This window comes from Zootermopsis nevadensis, unplaced genomic scaffold (genome assembly GCF_977971745.1).
Source record: "Zootermopsis nevadensis isolate Lab colony 2312 unplaced genomic scaffold, Znev_1.0 Znev_ptg000003l, whole genome shotgun sequence".
Lineage (NCBI taxonomy): Eukaryota > Metazoa > Arthropoda > Insecta > Blattodea > Termopsidae > Zootermopsis > Zootermopsis nevadensis.
Genome location: NW_028259135.1, coordinates 8,273,551 through 8,286,730, shown reverse-complemented (window position 1 = coordinate 8,286,730; position 13,180 = coordinate 8,273,551). Strand labels below are relative to the sequence as shown.

Below are 13,180 nucleotides of genomic sequence, written 5' to 3'. Positions count from 1 at the left end.
GTTATTTTGCTCTTCCATACCCTCCAGGATATCCTGCTTTGAAGACATTGTGTTTAGTTTGGGACTGATAGTTTGAATAAAGGTTGCATGCTTTATCTTCAGGGTTGTCCGGTACAGTTGTACATTGTTTATATAAATACTGCTTTGTCATCAGGTAGGAGTTTTATTAATTCAGGTCATCATGAGAGGAAAATCTGATGAATCCAATGCCCTTGTTTGTTTGAGTTTTTTTTAATAAAATGTGTGTTTAGTTAATCCCCACACATAAGATTACATTTATAGTAAAGTACATTGTATGTGTCACCCCTTCATAGTAACTTTGAAATTTTAATAGATTTTCATGAAACTCAGTATGAGTGTAACCAGTGGTTATCCCACTTTCATGCATTCTCAAGTCATACAAACTATTAGCAATATGGCAGTATTAAGGTATGTGTAAGAGCAACACTAGAGTCAAGTAACAGTTTATTTTGCGTGGTGGCAAGTAGGAATTCTTTGTTATCATTTGTGTTGCCATAATATGTTTAAATCTTTCTTAATGTCAAGTGAGCACCAAACTGTGTTGGAATTTTCATCTTTTGAAACAATGTGCCAGTTTTTACGAAATTGTACATGAACATTATGTCATGATGATAAAAAACAGTAATAATAACCGAATTTAGCACGTAGTGGTTTGCACTTTTGCTACGTATTTGCGAGTTCCCTTGACGAAATCTCTGCCCGGAGACCAGACCTCCTGTATGAGGTTTTCCTCAGTCCCCAATGCAAATGGTGGGAAAGGCCTGCCATACCGTAGGCCACTACCATTTCCTTCGAAGTAATTGTTGATCTGCCATCATTCGACTTGAGCTTCAACAAGAATATATGATACATGTTATAAAACAATATCTGTTTTAATAAGAATCTTTGGTAGTACTTCAAGTGTTCTGCACTCTGGTGAGTGCACATGTAAATAGTCGTATTATAGTATAGGTTTCAGTTTTGTCATGCATGGTTGTAATATTTTTACTTCGACTTCTTATATCGATTATACTATCGTATCTTATTCTCTCCCCTCATTTGTCATGGCATGTTGCAGGAAGGATAGAAGAAGCCTGTGTTCAACTGTATGCAGTAACATTAATTTACAACCGATAGATGGCGGTGTCTATGATTTGACCATGAAGTATGGCTGCCTAATCAGGGAAAGGGTTCGTAAATTTATCTTCGTTCACTTGCCCCGAACATTTTATGTTCTGTAGGTGCACAGTTTACAACCTTAAATAGACTCTTGTTTTCTAATTTGAATGCTATTTTATGTATACCGTAAATCGAGAAATATAATCCAACCAAGAATATCGGCTGAGCTCTTTGGTCCTGCCCTATCCTCGGGCTGTGGGCACGGCCGAATGGGAGTAGAATGGAGACTGTCTTAAATGCATTAGAATTTATCAAATAATAATGTTTATTTATTTGGTTATTACCTGAAGATATATAAACATGACATGTATAAAGATTTAGGCGTTATCAGCGTTTGAATTCAATTCCAGGTTAACGTTGGGAAAATTATGATATTTCGTGCATGGTGTTAACAGTGGCTGCAATTGTGCATGTAATGCATTCAGTATGCTAGTAAGTTGTAACTTGGATGCGTTGAATATATTTGTTCAGTATATTATGCGTTATTCGCTTGTTCGCATTGAAGCACATGGGCATGGAACTGGAATAAAGCTGCAGTATTGCATTGAACCCTTTTGTTTTTGAGTTTTGGTTAATGGCTGTGATAGTGTTGAATTCTTTCTGTATTCCATCATCATAGAATTACACCTGGTATAATTAGCACAGTCCTGTGAACTGAACGCAGAATTGAACTTGGTTCTCTCCTTGCATATTTCATGATTACAATGTTTGTTTGTAGTTCCATAGTATGTGTTGTTTTATGTACCCACTGAACAACGTGTGTGCCACTTTTCACCAGGATACCATTTAACATAGAATGGCCGCATCATGTTCATCTGCGAATGCATCGTCGAACGATAAGACTGAGTGTACGAGTCCCAGTCCAACAGAGACTGTGTGCCTGGAGTTGTTGGACACCCTTACAGATGGAAAAGAGGGTGCTGGGCCCTCTGGAGTGGTGTGTGGTGATAGCGAAGGCTCAGTGGTGGGGGACAAATGCTTGTTGGACACAGAGGAGGGAGATGATGGAAGCTGTCATGCTGAGGAGTGCGATGAAGAGGGGTGGGTGGAAGTGGACGATGGGGCAGAGGGGAGTGCTGGGGAGGAAGAAGAAGAAGAGGATAAACTGTTGGACAAATTGCAGTCGAGTGAAGGGACCGCTGTGTTGCCATCTGCTGCCGATAGTGCAAGTGCCATAATCCCTAGGCCCTGGGTGAGCAACTGTCTATTTTGTTATTTTTGACCAGGTCACACATTTCTTGTGAGAGTGGTGAAGCAGGTCAGTTTGGTGCCTGTCTATGCTTAGATAAAGTAATTTGGTAATGGTAAAGTACTTTAAATGCATATTCTTTTTGTACTGCTTGTGTGCTGAGAGGTCCACCAACCACACTCCTACCTTCTCTCTGATGTGGGCACGTGCCACGACTTGTGACATGCCCCAACATCAGTCTTGCTGTCCTGAAGTGGATGGTAATTTGCACTGAATCCCTGTCAGTAAGATTACAAATACACACATAAGAAATGTTTATCTGTTTAAGAATGTTGCAGTTAGCTTAGTGAAATTCATTGTATGATATTTGGTATAAGGTGTGGAAATATTCAGGGAGGTTGATAAAGGCGATTAGCTTGTGGTCTGTTATCTCACAGATTCCATTTCAATCCCAGTATTGTTCAAACGTGCTTAAATCACAGTATATAAATTTTAATTGTTTTTTTTTTTCCACCAGCGGAAGCGGAAACTTGAAGTACAAAATGGGTTTCCGTGCAAGAAACTTTTCCCAGAGGATAAGACTGCCATTTTGAGGTAAGAGATTGTTCTGTTTGTTGCGTGTTTACTAACCAACTCATAAGTGCTATTGTCCCAATAAGGTTTCTTCCATGGTTAAGTCATTATACTTAGGTTAAGTAGGACATTGGGGTTTATTTGATACACGTGTATCCATGAAAACCTCAAATCCTACTTAGGCTGTGCCCTCCTAATGAACACTTGGAACAATGCATGGGAATCACAAGTAAAATTAAACGTGGTATTGAAACATTATGCAGGCTAAAGTAGTCTCAAATATGTAACTAATGACTGATTTTGATACAGTAAATTTTTGAGTAATATCTAAACCTATTGTGCCTAATTTAGTACCATTTGTAATAAGTTAGAGAACCTAACCTGCCGTACTGCAACACTTTGGTTAGTGATTTTCTATGTTATTACAGCAAGGAGGTCTGGAAAGAACTTCAGATTCTTCAGTCTACATAGTGAACTACAGCAACAAAATACAAATTAATTTGAAATTTAGTGATTTTTTTCTGTGTGTACTTTTCTCTACTACATTTTCTAACTGCATGAAATTCACACTATAAGATCATGGTTTTGTACCTTCATCATGTTTATTTGTAAGTTTTAACATATACGAGGTGCGATCAGAAAGTTTCTAGACTGCGCCTATAAAAACCCGTACACTTATCTCAGGTATTAAATTCATCCATCACCCTCAAAGTAGTTCCCCTGGGAGTGAACACAACGATCCCAGCGCTGCTGCCAAGCCTGGAAGCATCCCTGGAAATCTTTCTTTGTCAGCCTGTCAAGCACCATCTGCGATTCTGCCTGAATCTCTTCTATCGTCTCAAATTTCCTTCCATTTAGCTGAATTTTCATCTTTGGGAAGTGGAAGAAGTCACGCGGAGCTAAACCTGGCGAATAAGGAGGGTGCGGGATGATGGCCATGGTATTTGAGGCCAAAAACTGCTGAACTTTGAGGGCGGTGTGCGCTGGCGCGTTGTCATGATGTGTCGCATGTGGAGTTCTTCCTTTAGAATCAGCTGACAGGTCCCATAGCCTATCCCAACAATGTCGCACGAGTCGTTGATGGTACGACGTCGATCTTTGTGAATGGCCTGCCGAATCTTCGTAACATTTTCGGGCGTTGTGCTCGAAGATGGTCGTCCAGAACGCTCGTCATCATCGACAGAGGTTCGGCCATTTTTAAAACGCGAATGCCACACAAAAGTTTGTGCACGACCCATTGCGACTCCCCAAATGCTTGCTTTAGCATTTCATAGGTTTCCGTAGCCGTTTTGGCGAGTCTTTGGCAAAATTTGATGCACACGCCATTCTGAAATCGCAGGAGGGTCAGTGTAATGCACTACCAAAACGCCCGTAACTAAGAAACAAATGCTAATTTGATGATGCCGGCTGGCACACTGATTCACTATGAATGTAGGCCGCACCCCCTAAAGGCAGAAGCTCGTACTACATCCGATTCGCCCTCTATTGACACAGTCTTGAAACTTTCCGATCGCACCTCGTATTTAAAAATTATGCATGCGGAAGTTGTAGGTTTGCTTATGATGCGTCTCCATACATGTAGCTAGAGTTGATCACCAGTCATCACGTCGTCATGCTGATATGGCTCTCGTGTTTATGTTTCATGTTCCACAAAAAGAAACTGCCTTAACCTAAGTTTCATATTTTCTAATGACTTCATTATCACAAAGAATATGAGGACCCTCCGCACGGCCTCCCACCTTCGTACTGTCAGTGACAGGAATTTACAAAACAAAGGTGGGAGGCCACAGTGCAATTGTCTTCATGCCAACCTTTTGTGAAGAGCCATTGATTGGTGCAGCAGTTTCCGTGCCGACTGCCTTACCTCAAAGGGGAAATCTGCAAATGGAAAGTCTGTTTCTGTGACTTGCTTTGGAAGTGTGGTCATTGAGCCATCGTGGGTGTTCACGGATGTTTGGTGGCATTTTAAGTCTAAGTAAAATAATTAAACAAAGAAGAGAATGGAGGAACTTTGCGTATTGTTCGCTATTACGCTTGGAACTCTGCGCCTGAGTATGACATCACTCCTGGATGCTACTTGGTTTCTTGTGACGCAGATGTGATAGTGCAGTAGAGCCTGGCATCTTTTGGCTACATTTTTAACTACTAGTTTGAAATCCTTTATAGGCGGTATCAGTAACACACAGTTTGCTTCTGCTAAAGGCACTTTTACGCAAGTTTATTGTGTACCAGGGGTGCAGGAAGGTCAGACTGCGACTCACAAGGCTTTTGCCATAAGCACTGGAGCACAGAACTGAAAGAGTTGCAAAGATCTGACCTTGGATGGTAAGTTGTTTAGGATACACTGACTCTGTTGGTGAGGTTTGCTGTTGATACAGTTAAACCTTCAGGTTCTGCTATGTCCATAGAGATTGATTTTATTACTCGGTTGTTTAAAGTCCATCTTTTGTAATTACTGCTGCTTTTGCTATATTTACTGCATTTCAGAAGAAATACACGTTCCCCCAGTCTTCCAGACTTACTCAGTAATCATATATTGCATAAAAAGTGTATGATGTTTAAGTCAGAAGACCTGAAGCAAAGGTTATTTAGTAGAATAAAGCTGTCCTCCTGTACTCCCACTCATTGTTAACCTTGACACTGGATTGGGTACCCATTAGATAGACTTGCTGACAGATGGGATGATAATATTAAGATGAATTTTAAAAACATATTACATTAAACTGACTCAGTTTATGATCCAGACTACAGACCGGAGAGCCATAGAAGAAGAAGAAGAAGAAGAAGTGGGCTATAGTGGTCACAGGAATCAATATATAGGTTCTTTGGAAGTTTAAGATTTTTGATCAACTGACTATCTATCAGGTTCTCAGAAAGGAGTTTGCTTCATGGAATTAGTTCATGTGTGTTGTATGAGGTACGTTGAACATGATCGGCATTGCACTGTAATCATTACAGGTTTGTTATGCGGTGTGTGGACAAATCACATATGCAGACAAAGGAAGTGTCAGGTGAACGGGAGGGGGAGCTGCTAGGTTCGCTTGTTAGGCAGATGACTGACATTAAGGAAAATACAGAAACTCATCTGGCCATACGTCACAGTAGCATGCCGATGTACTCTTTACGGGTCCATCATCTGCTTTGTGGTATAGGGGTTTATGTGTTCAGTTCCCGGCTGACAAACATTAATTAGGCTGTTCTTCTGGAACTGATTGTGGGATCAGTGGAGTTTGCTAAAACCAAATTACTAATAAATCCTTTGAAAATGTGGTTTGGAAGTGACAGTAAAACAGCACAATGACAGTCATTACAAAATTAGGAGCATTTACTTTCAGAAGAAGCCAAACTTCATCTCGCCATTTCATTGTTTTGGGTCATTATCTTCTGGTATGTGACGGTGTGTAGCATTCTAGGTGATTGCCAACATATCAACTCCATTTTCAGAGCAGAAGTTAGCTCCTCCAAAATGTTTTTGACTGCCTACATGGCATTGCAACCCAAAAATTAGAACAAATTCTCACTGCCATTGAAATCTCAAATCTCATTTATTAACATTTTCTCATTTCAAACTTAAAGATTAAAGTACATATATGTGGAGACAAGACATGCATACAAAAATTTATTGGAAGTTTGAAGAAGGGGAGTACAAGGTATACTAGGACATTAAACTGAATCTTGGAGAAACAGTTTGTGAAAGTGTGATCTAGATTGAAGTGTCATGTGTCTTTTGTCGTCAGACATATAACTTCTTCAGCATCTGTTCAACTGTCCACTGCCCAGCGAACACCCTGTTGCATGCAGTTAGTATAAAATAATGTTTTGTCCGCAGCCTGAAGAAGAAAACTCTCGAAGGGTGCATCCCACTGGAGAAGGTGAAGGTGCAGCGGAGTGTCATTCCCTCAAAAGACAACCCTCCACCGGAGATGAATGACTGGTTATACCAATTCAAGGTATGACATGAACTCAGGTTTGTCAGACTGTCAAAACATGGAGTAGCGCTCTCTGTTTAAAATGCAAATCTTCTCATTTGGAAGATTCCAGAATTCTGCCTGTGCCCTTGCAACTGAATTTTTTATATCTTGGTGGACATTGCAGTTTCACCATATAGTGGGTTTCTGGTTTTATTGCCATCCTGTGCACTGTTTCCTTTAATATGTGCAGATCGGAATATGTGAAAGAACTTGGTAGGCTGGGAAGCCAGAAATGTGTGCAGAATTTTTGATTGGTGACATGTTGGTTGCTCTTACAGAAATATGTTATAGTAATGCATTGAATTGGCTGAGGTCAGAAATTTGCCCTGTGTTCGTCACGCTCATGGTTTTGTATTGTTGCAGCGATGGTCAAATGCCGAGCGACTGCTGGCTATCGATCAGCTGATCGAGACATGTGAGCCGACGCAGGTGCGACACATGATGCAAGTGATAGAGCCCCAGTTCCAGAGAGACTTCATATCTCTTCTTCCAAAGGAGGTGAGGGCTTCCAGTTGCTTGCGAATGACCTTAAACTCATGATGCACTTTTGTGAGCCATGATACTTTTGTCAGTAAGGTGACTGCTTCAAATCCAGCAGGAATGCCAATGACTTTCTCGTAATCATGCCCACAGCAGCTCAAGGATCCAACAGGACCCAAGAGTTACGCAGCCAGATCCTGCAGTTGAGAATCTCAACCATTTTACTTACTCATGACGCGGTGCCTAGGCACAAGGGCACGTTCTAACTTCAATATGTGACTGTAGAACTGACGCGAGTGCACGTTCGCAGCTGGACTAATGTATTGTGGTCCAAACGCTGTTTAACTTTCTTCATAAGGGTAGACAAATACAGACTGGGGCGAGCTGGAAAGTTAGCTCAATGAAGAAGTAGTGTTATTATCTCACTGTGGTGCTCGGTCAAGCGTCAATTTAATTTGTTTCTTTGCAGTTGGCTCTTTACGTGCTGTCATTTCTGGAGCCACGTGATCTCCTGCGTGCGGCTCAAACATGTCGCAATTGGCGGTTCCTAGCAGAGGATAACCTTTTGTGGCGGGAGAAGTGTCGGGAGGCGGGGATCGATGAGGTGCGGGAGACCGTCCACAGGAGGCGACAGCGGGCTCCTTCTGTAACCTCTCCTTGGAAGGTCTGAGCTTCATTCACTGCTCATTCAAGTGTAACCCATGTTGCCAAGTTGTGCAGTTACTGATATGATTGTTACTTGCAGGCCGCGTTCATGAGACAGCACACTATCGAGATGAACTGGAGGATAAAGCCGATCCGGCCACCCAAAGTTCTCAAGGGTCACGATGACCACGTTATAACGTGCCTGCAGTTCTCAGGGAATCGAATTGTCAGCGGCTCAGATGATAACACGCTGAAAGTGTGGTCAGCCTCTACTGGAAAGGTACATTGTTGTGCCAGGTTAACAACTTCGGTGTAAGCCGTTTTTCTGTGCGGGAACAAATGATGGCGAGAGGGTTTACATGTCATGCACAGATAGCGAGCCAGCTGCTTGTGCCTCTCTACAAGGGACTGGGGGGAGAACTGCTGCTGAGGACTTGTGACAATATTTATTCATGCACTTAGTTTTTTCTAGTTTTTGCATAAAAACGCTGTAATGTGTGTTTTATCTGAGGATTTGATTTGGTTAGGAAAATATGCTCCAGGACACATACAGTCCTACTTGACCTCGAATCATTTTATCATCAGTGTTCATTGATGCAGTGACTGTTGGAGCATCAGTCAAATTGTGCGTGACATTTATTGTAGACGTTCACAGACACAAGTAAGTTAATTTGATCCTTGGTTCACACCTTTCTGTACATTTCCAGTGTCTTCGGACGCTAGTTGGCCACACTGGTGGAGTCTGGTCGTCGCAGATGTCTGGCAGCATAATAATTAGTGGCAGCACAGATCGCACACTGAAAGTATGGAATGCGGAGTCTGGTCATTGCTTGCACACGCTGTACGGACATACCTCCACCGTGCGCTGTATGCATCTCCACGGAAAAAAGTAAGATACTTCATACCGAGTCTTCGTTACACTCTGTTACTATCTGCAGTTTCCATGTTTCCCTGTCAGAACCTTCTATGTATTTCTTACTTTTCATGTGTAGCTTACATTCAGTCCTGACAGGTAGTTGTTACACTATATAAAAATGGGCCTGAAGATGGTATGTTAATATTGAAACATGTCACCAGAACAAATTTAGTTTTAAAAAAGATTGTGTTAGTGGTCGTAATTACTGCACAATACCAGAACTCGTTCATGATTTCATCTTCAAGCCCTTACTGCCGCTGCCGATTGACTTTCTAGCTGTTACCATTTATCTAGGGTTGTCAGCGGATCTCGAGATGCCACCCTGCGAGTGTGGAACATTGAGAGTGGGGAGTGTTTACATGTTCTGGTAGGCCACCTAGCAGCTGTTCGGTGCGTTCAATATGATGGACGTCTCGTAGTCAGCGGGGCGTATGACTACATGGTGAAGGTCTGGAACCCGGAGCGGGAAGAATGCCTGCACACGCTCCAGGGTCACACCAACCGAGTGTACTCCCTGCAGGTAACGTCCTAGTGACTCCATCATAATTGCTAGTATTGAATGGCCAAGCAGTGTTTAATGTGCATGAATATCATTTTTAGATTTCTGTATACCTGAAACGCTAGTTCCGTTTATCGCGCAGTTTGACGGGGTCCACGTGGTGAGCGGATCTCTGGACACCAGCATTCGGGTGTGGGAGGTGGAGACGGGGGCGTGCAGACATACACTGATGGGGCACCAGTCCCTCACATCAGGCATGGAACTGCGCAACAATATTCTTGTCTCTGGAAATGCGGACTCAACAGTAAAAGTGTGGGACATAGTGACTGGTCAGTGCTTGCAAACCCTCTCAGGTGAGCAGTGCGGGACTTCGGTAGACGTATTATAACAGTCTGCGCTTTTGGGCACTTCCCCGGTGAATTCAAGTTTATTTCAGTTTGTATCCAACCGTTGACGCACTAAGATAATTAACAAATTTAAAGTGATTAAAGTGGCACGAAGCCATTCTTCATGTCAACTTTGGCTCCTCCTCCAGCGTTCATTACGTTATTCACTTCTTTTATGAGAAAATGTGTCAGTTTGCATTAGTTTGTGTTATATTTCAAAGATGTTATTTAAATGGGTGCAGGTGTTGTGTTTTGGCATAAGACTTTGCGCTTAAAAATGAAATGGTATAAGAAGTTTTCTGTAGTGACATCAGATGGCAGAATGTTGCTAAAGATAAATTCTCATTGATGATCATTGTTTTTGCAGGACTTTGATACAGCGTGGAATAGAATAATTTAAATGGTATAAGTTCTGAGTTGAGGCATTTTATCACATTGTCTGATGATGGCACTGTCAAGTTGCAAGTTATTTGTTTTTCAAAATATTGTGTAAAAGCGTGGTTCCTCCCAATAGGCCCTAACAAACATCAGTCAGCAGTCACCTGTCTGCAGTTCAACAACCGGTTTGTCATCACGTCATCAGACGATGGCACCGTCAAGCTGTGGGACGTTCGTACAGGTGTGTGGTAGTCACGTTTTTTCATGCTTGATCTCACTCCTGGTGAGCGGTGCGGTAAGGGAAGTAACAAAATATGTGTGTGGCAGGTGAGTTCATCCGCAACCTGGTGGCTCTAGACAGCGGTGGGAGTGGAGGCGTGGTGTGGCGGATCCGTGCCAACGAGACCAAGCTGGTGTGTGCTGTCGGAAGCAGGAACGGGACGGAGGAGACGAAGCTTCTGGTGCTGGACTTTGATGTGGAGAACAAGTGAGCAAGAAGTGAACTTCACAGGGGTTGGTGTAGCATTTAAATGTAAGGATAGGAACAAAATTGTGTGCGTGGCATTTTGCGCGGTCGCGCAGAGGCTGGCATCGTAATGCTGTTCATTTGTTTTGGAGTAACTTTGTGTTGTCTGGTGCGCAAGGCTGAATTCTGTAACCTTATTTTTTCTAACATGATATTTATTTTTTTATATGTAAGAAGAATGTTCTTTTTTTACCTCATGCATCACTTGGCAAGTATTATTTAAGCTTTGCCAGTAGGTACAAAACCATGTTTATTCTTCGCCAGATACACAGAGTACTTGATTTTCATTTATTTTTATCAATGAAATTCTGACAAAATGATACAAATTATTGTTTTGGAAGTTACATCTATTTATTTAGTAAGGAATGGATTGTGTAAATATGGCAACAGGAAACTCCTCTGTTTGTTGTTTAACGTCTCCTGTGCTGAGCCTCCTCCTGTGGCAAACTGGGGACGGATTATTTTAACGTGTGTAACAATACTCATTTGCTTTCATTATTCGACCCTCAGACGTGCGTCATTTGTATCATATTGAATACAGAGAAACATTGCTCAAACATCTTCTTTTGTAAAATGTTATGTATTATACATGTAATAAATTGTTTCTTAGTCCAGCACATCAGTGTTTTATTAGTGGTTGTGAAGATGGCCGTCTCCTGGGTTGTAGTGATGTGTAGTGAGATAGAAGTTTAACAACATTTCAGTGGTCCTTGCTGCCCCCACCATCAGGACGATGAGTGACCCGTCACCTGAAGGCAGCAAGGACCACTGAATCCTTGGTAAATTTCCACCCGACTTCACAGCGCTAAAACCCAGAAGACATCCAGCTTTGTACTCACTGATGTGAGACCCTTTGAACTTAATAGCGACGATGTCCATAACTGATGAGAGAATTATTAATTACTCTTAACATCTAGAGTAGATGAAGAAGTGCCTTCTGTCATCTGAATTTTTTTCACAAAAATTGGATTAATTCAGGACATTTGATGGGTCTTCAAGTACAAGATGTCAGTTTCAAGTGACATGTGTTTTTCATGATTGGCAGTATGCTGTCATTGGCAGGATTCTGTTTGTGGTTTAGATTTTGTACTGTCGAGTGAAAGGACAACTTATTGAGACTGGAAAGAAGGGATTTTCCCAGTTTTTGCCTTGACCAGAGAAGGACTACAGAATCCTTCATTTAGTATCCCTGGTCTTCGGGTTGAGATTTAAACTCGGGACACTCTGAAATGAAAGTGGGGTGTGCTGTGGTTTACCAGAAATGTCAGTACCGCACATGAAGTGACAATATAGTAGCTCTGCAAGACAAATACCACGTATTTTGCATCTGCCCTCGCCAGTTTTTGAATCTTTTGCAAAGCGGAGCGTGAAATGGACTGAACAGGTTTCTTTAGCAAATCTAAAACTTCTTGATGATGGTGAAGAGTCAATTGAATAAAAATTTTCCTGGATATTATCCATCGTCTAGTAAATATAAAACGTAAAACGACGTGGGCCCAACTGTGTAGGAACCTGAAGACGGAGATAGAGTCCCATCTCCGAAACGTCGTTTTACGTTTTATATTTACTAGACGATGGATAATATCCAGGAAAGTTTTTATTCAATTGAGGTTTCTTTAGGTCAACGTTACTGAACCTGTAGTTTGTAATACGAGACTTCCTGTGCGTATTTTCTAGTTTTACGACTGTACTAGTGGAAGGATTCAGTTCTGATGGCTCTACTGTCACTTCCAGAATTAAATTTCTTATCTGCGGTTATTCTTCTGCTCCGGGCTCGCCTCTGGCTGTTCCTGCTGAAATTAATATAATTTCAGTATTCTTGGCAAGTAATCTTTCACCAGCGACGAGATTGGGACAGTATGTGGCTCCTCCGGCGCTACGTGAAGTGAGGATTAAGTTTTGCAAAGTGATGGGGAATCAAAAATCATACGTTGCCCAGGACCAACATTGCCTCAGACGAGCCTACTGTCTGTTGTGAACTTTGTTGAGTCCTCACTCCTTCATCTGCTGTGATGCAGTGCACCTGTCCACCTTATGGAAGACATTGACCCCGGTTCCATTATTCGTATTCAAATTACTAGGAACATAATCTTCCTTTCAGACTAATGAGCAGAGGAGAACGTGCGTCAGTACACGCGTTCGGACTCTCGTGGACCCAGACACATGCTGACGTGGCGAGAACAGGTATTTCACCTCAGCCGAGCTAACTGAATGGCGTGACCCTGGGGACAACGGATCGTAAAGCCGGATGCGATGACCTCGCAGCCTCAAAAGGTCTGGGGTCCTCAATGCCCAGTATCGGCATGGCCCTGTCAGCCCTCGCGTCCCTAGTACCGGCCGGTCCCTATACAGGATATGCTGCCCTCTCGCGGCGGCCCCGGGAAAGGCCACGCTATTGATTTCGAGTCGTCCCCTCCCCTCCCCCGCCCCCTGGACGC

General features: G+C 42.4%; 1 protein-coding gene across 4 annotated transcripts; it reads left to right on the top strand.

Annotated features, from left to right (window-relative positions):
- Positions 1-1,046: 1,046 nt before the first annotated feature.
- LOC110837934 (F-box and WD-40 domain protein 7) lies at positions 1,047-11,359 on the top strand. 4 transcript variants are annotated; one of them, XM_022080616.2, is made up of 12 exons: positions 1,047-1,190; positions 1,958-2,371; positions 2,886-2,962; positions 6,771-6,891; positions 7,276-7,410; positions 7,862-8,056; positions 8,138-8,317; positions 8,745-8,926; positions 9,248-9,473; positions 9,595-9,805; positions 10,353-10,457; positions 10,544-11,359. In XM_022080616.2, exons 2-12 carry the CDS (start codon positions 1,976-1,978, stop codon positions 10,705-10,707), a joined length of 1,992 nt encoding a protein of 663 aa, XP_021936308.1. In that variant the 5' UTR covers positions 1,047-1,190; positions 1,958-1,975; the 3' UTR covers positions 10,708-11,359. The 4 variants fall into 4 exon arrangements, with proteins under 4 accessions (XP_021936308.1, XP_087198449.1, XP_087198450.1 ...); XM_087342323.1 differs by having other exon boundaries at positions 1,076-1,237; XM_087342324.1 differs by lacking the exon at positions 1,047-1,190 and adding an exon at positions 1,250-1,529.
- The last annotated feature ends 1,821 nt before the right edge of the window (positions 11,360-13,180 follow it).

What these genes read in the sequence shown, in the direction of transcription:
- LOC110837934 (XM_022080616.2), top strand. Translation starts at nt 1,976, where the DNA reads ATGGCCGCATCATGTTCATCTGCGAATGCATCGTCGAACGATAAGACT. An exon ending in CTGTAACCTCTCCTTGGAAG is followed by an intron (nt 8,057 to 8,137) that starts GTCTGAGCTTCA and finishes TGTTACTTGCAG; the next exon opens with GCCGCGTTCATGAGACAGCA. An exon ending in ATGCATCTCCACGGAAAAAA is followed by an intron (nt 8,927 to 9,247) that starts GTAAGATACTTC and finishes CCATTTATCTAG; the next exon opens with GGTTGTCAGCGGATCTCGAG.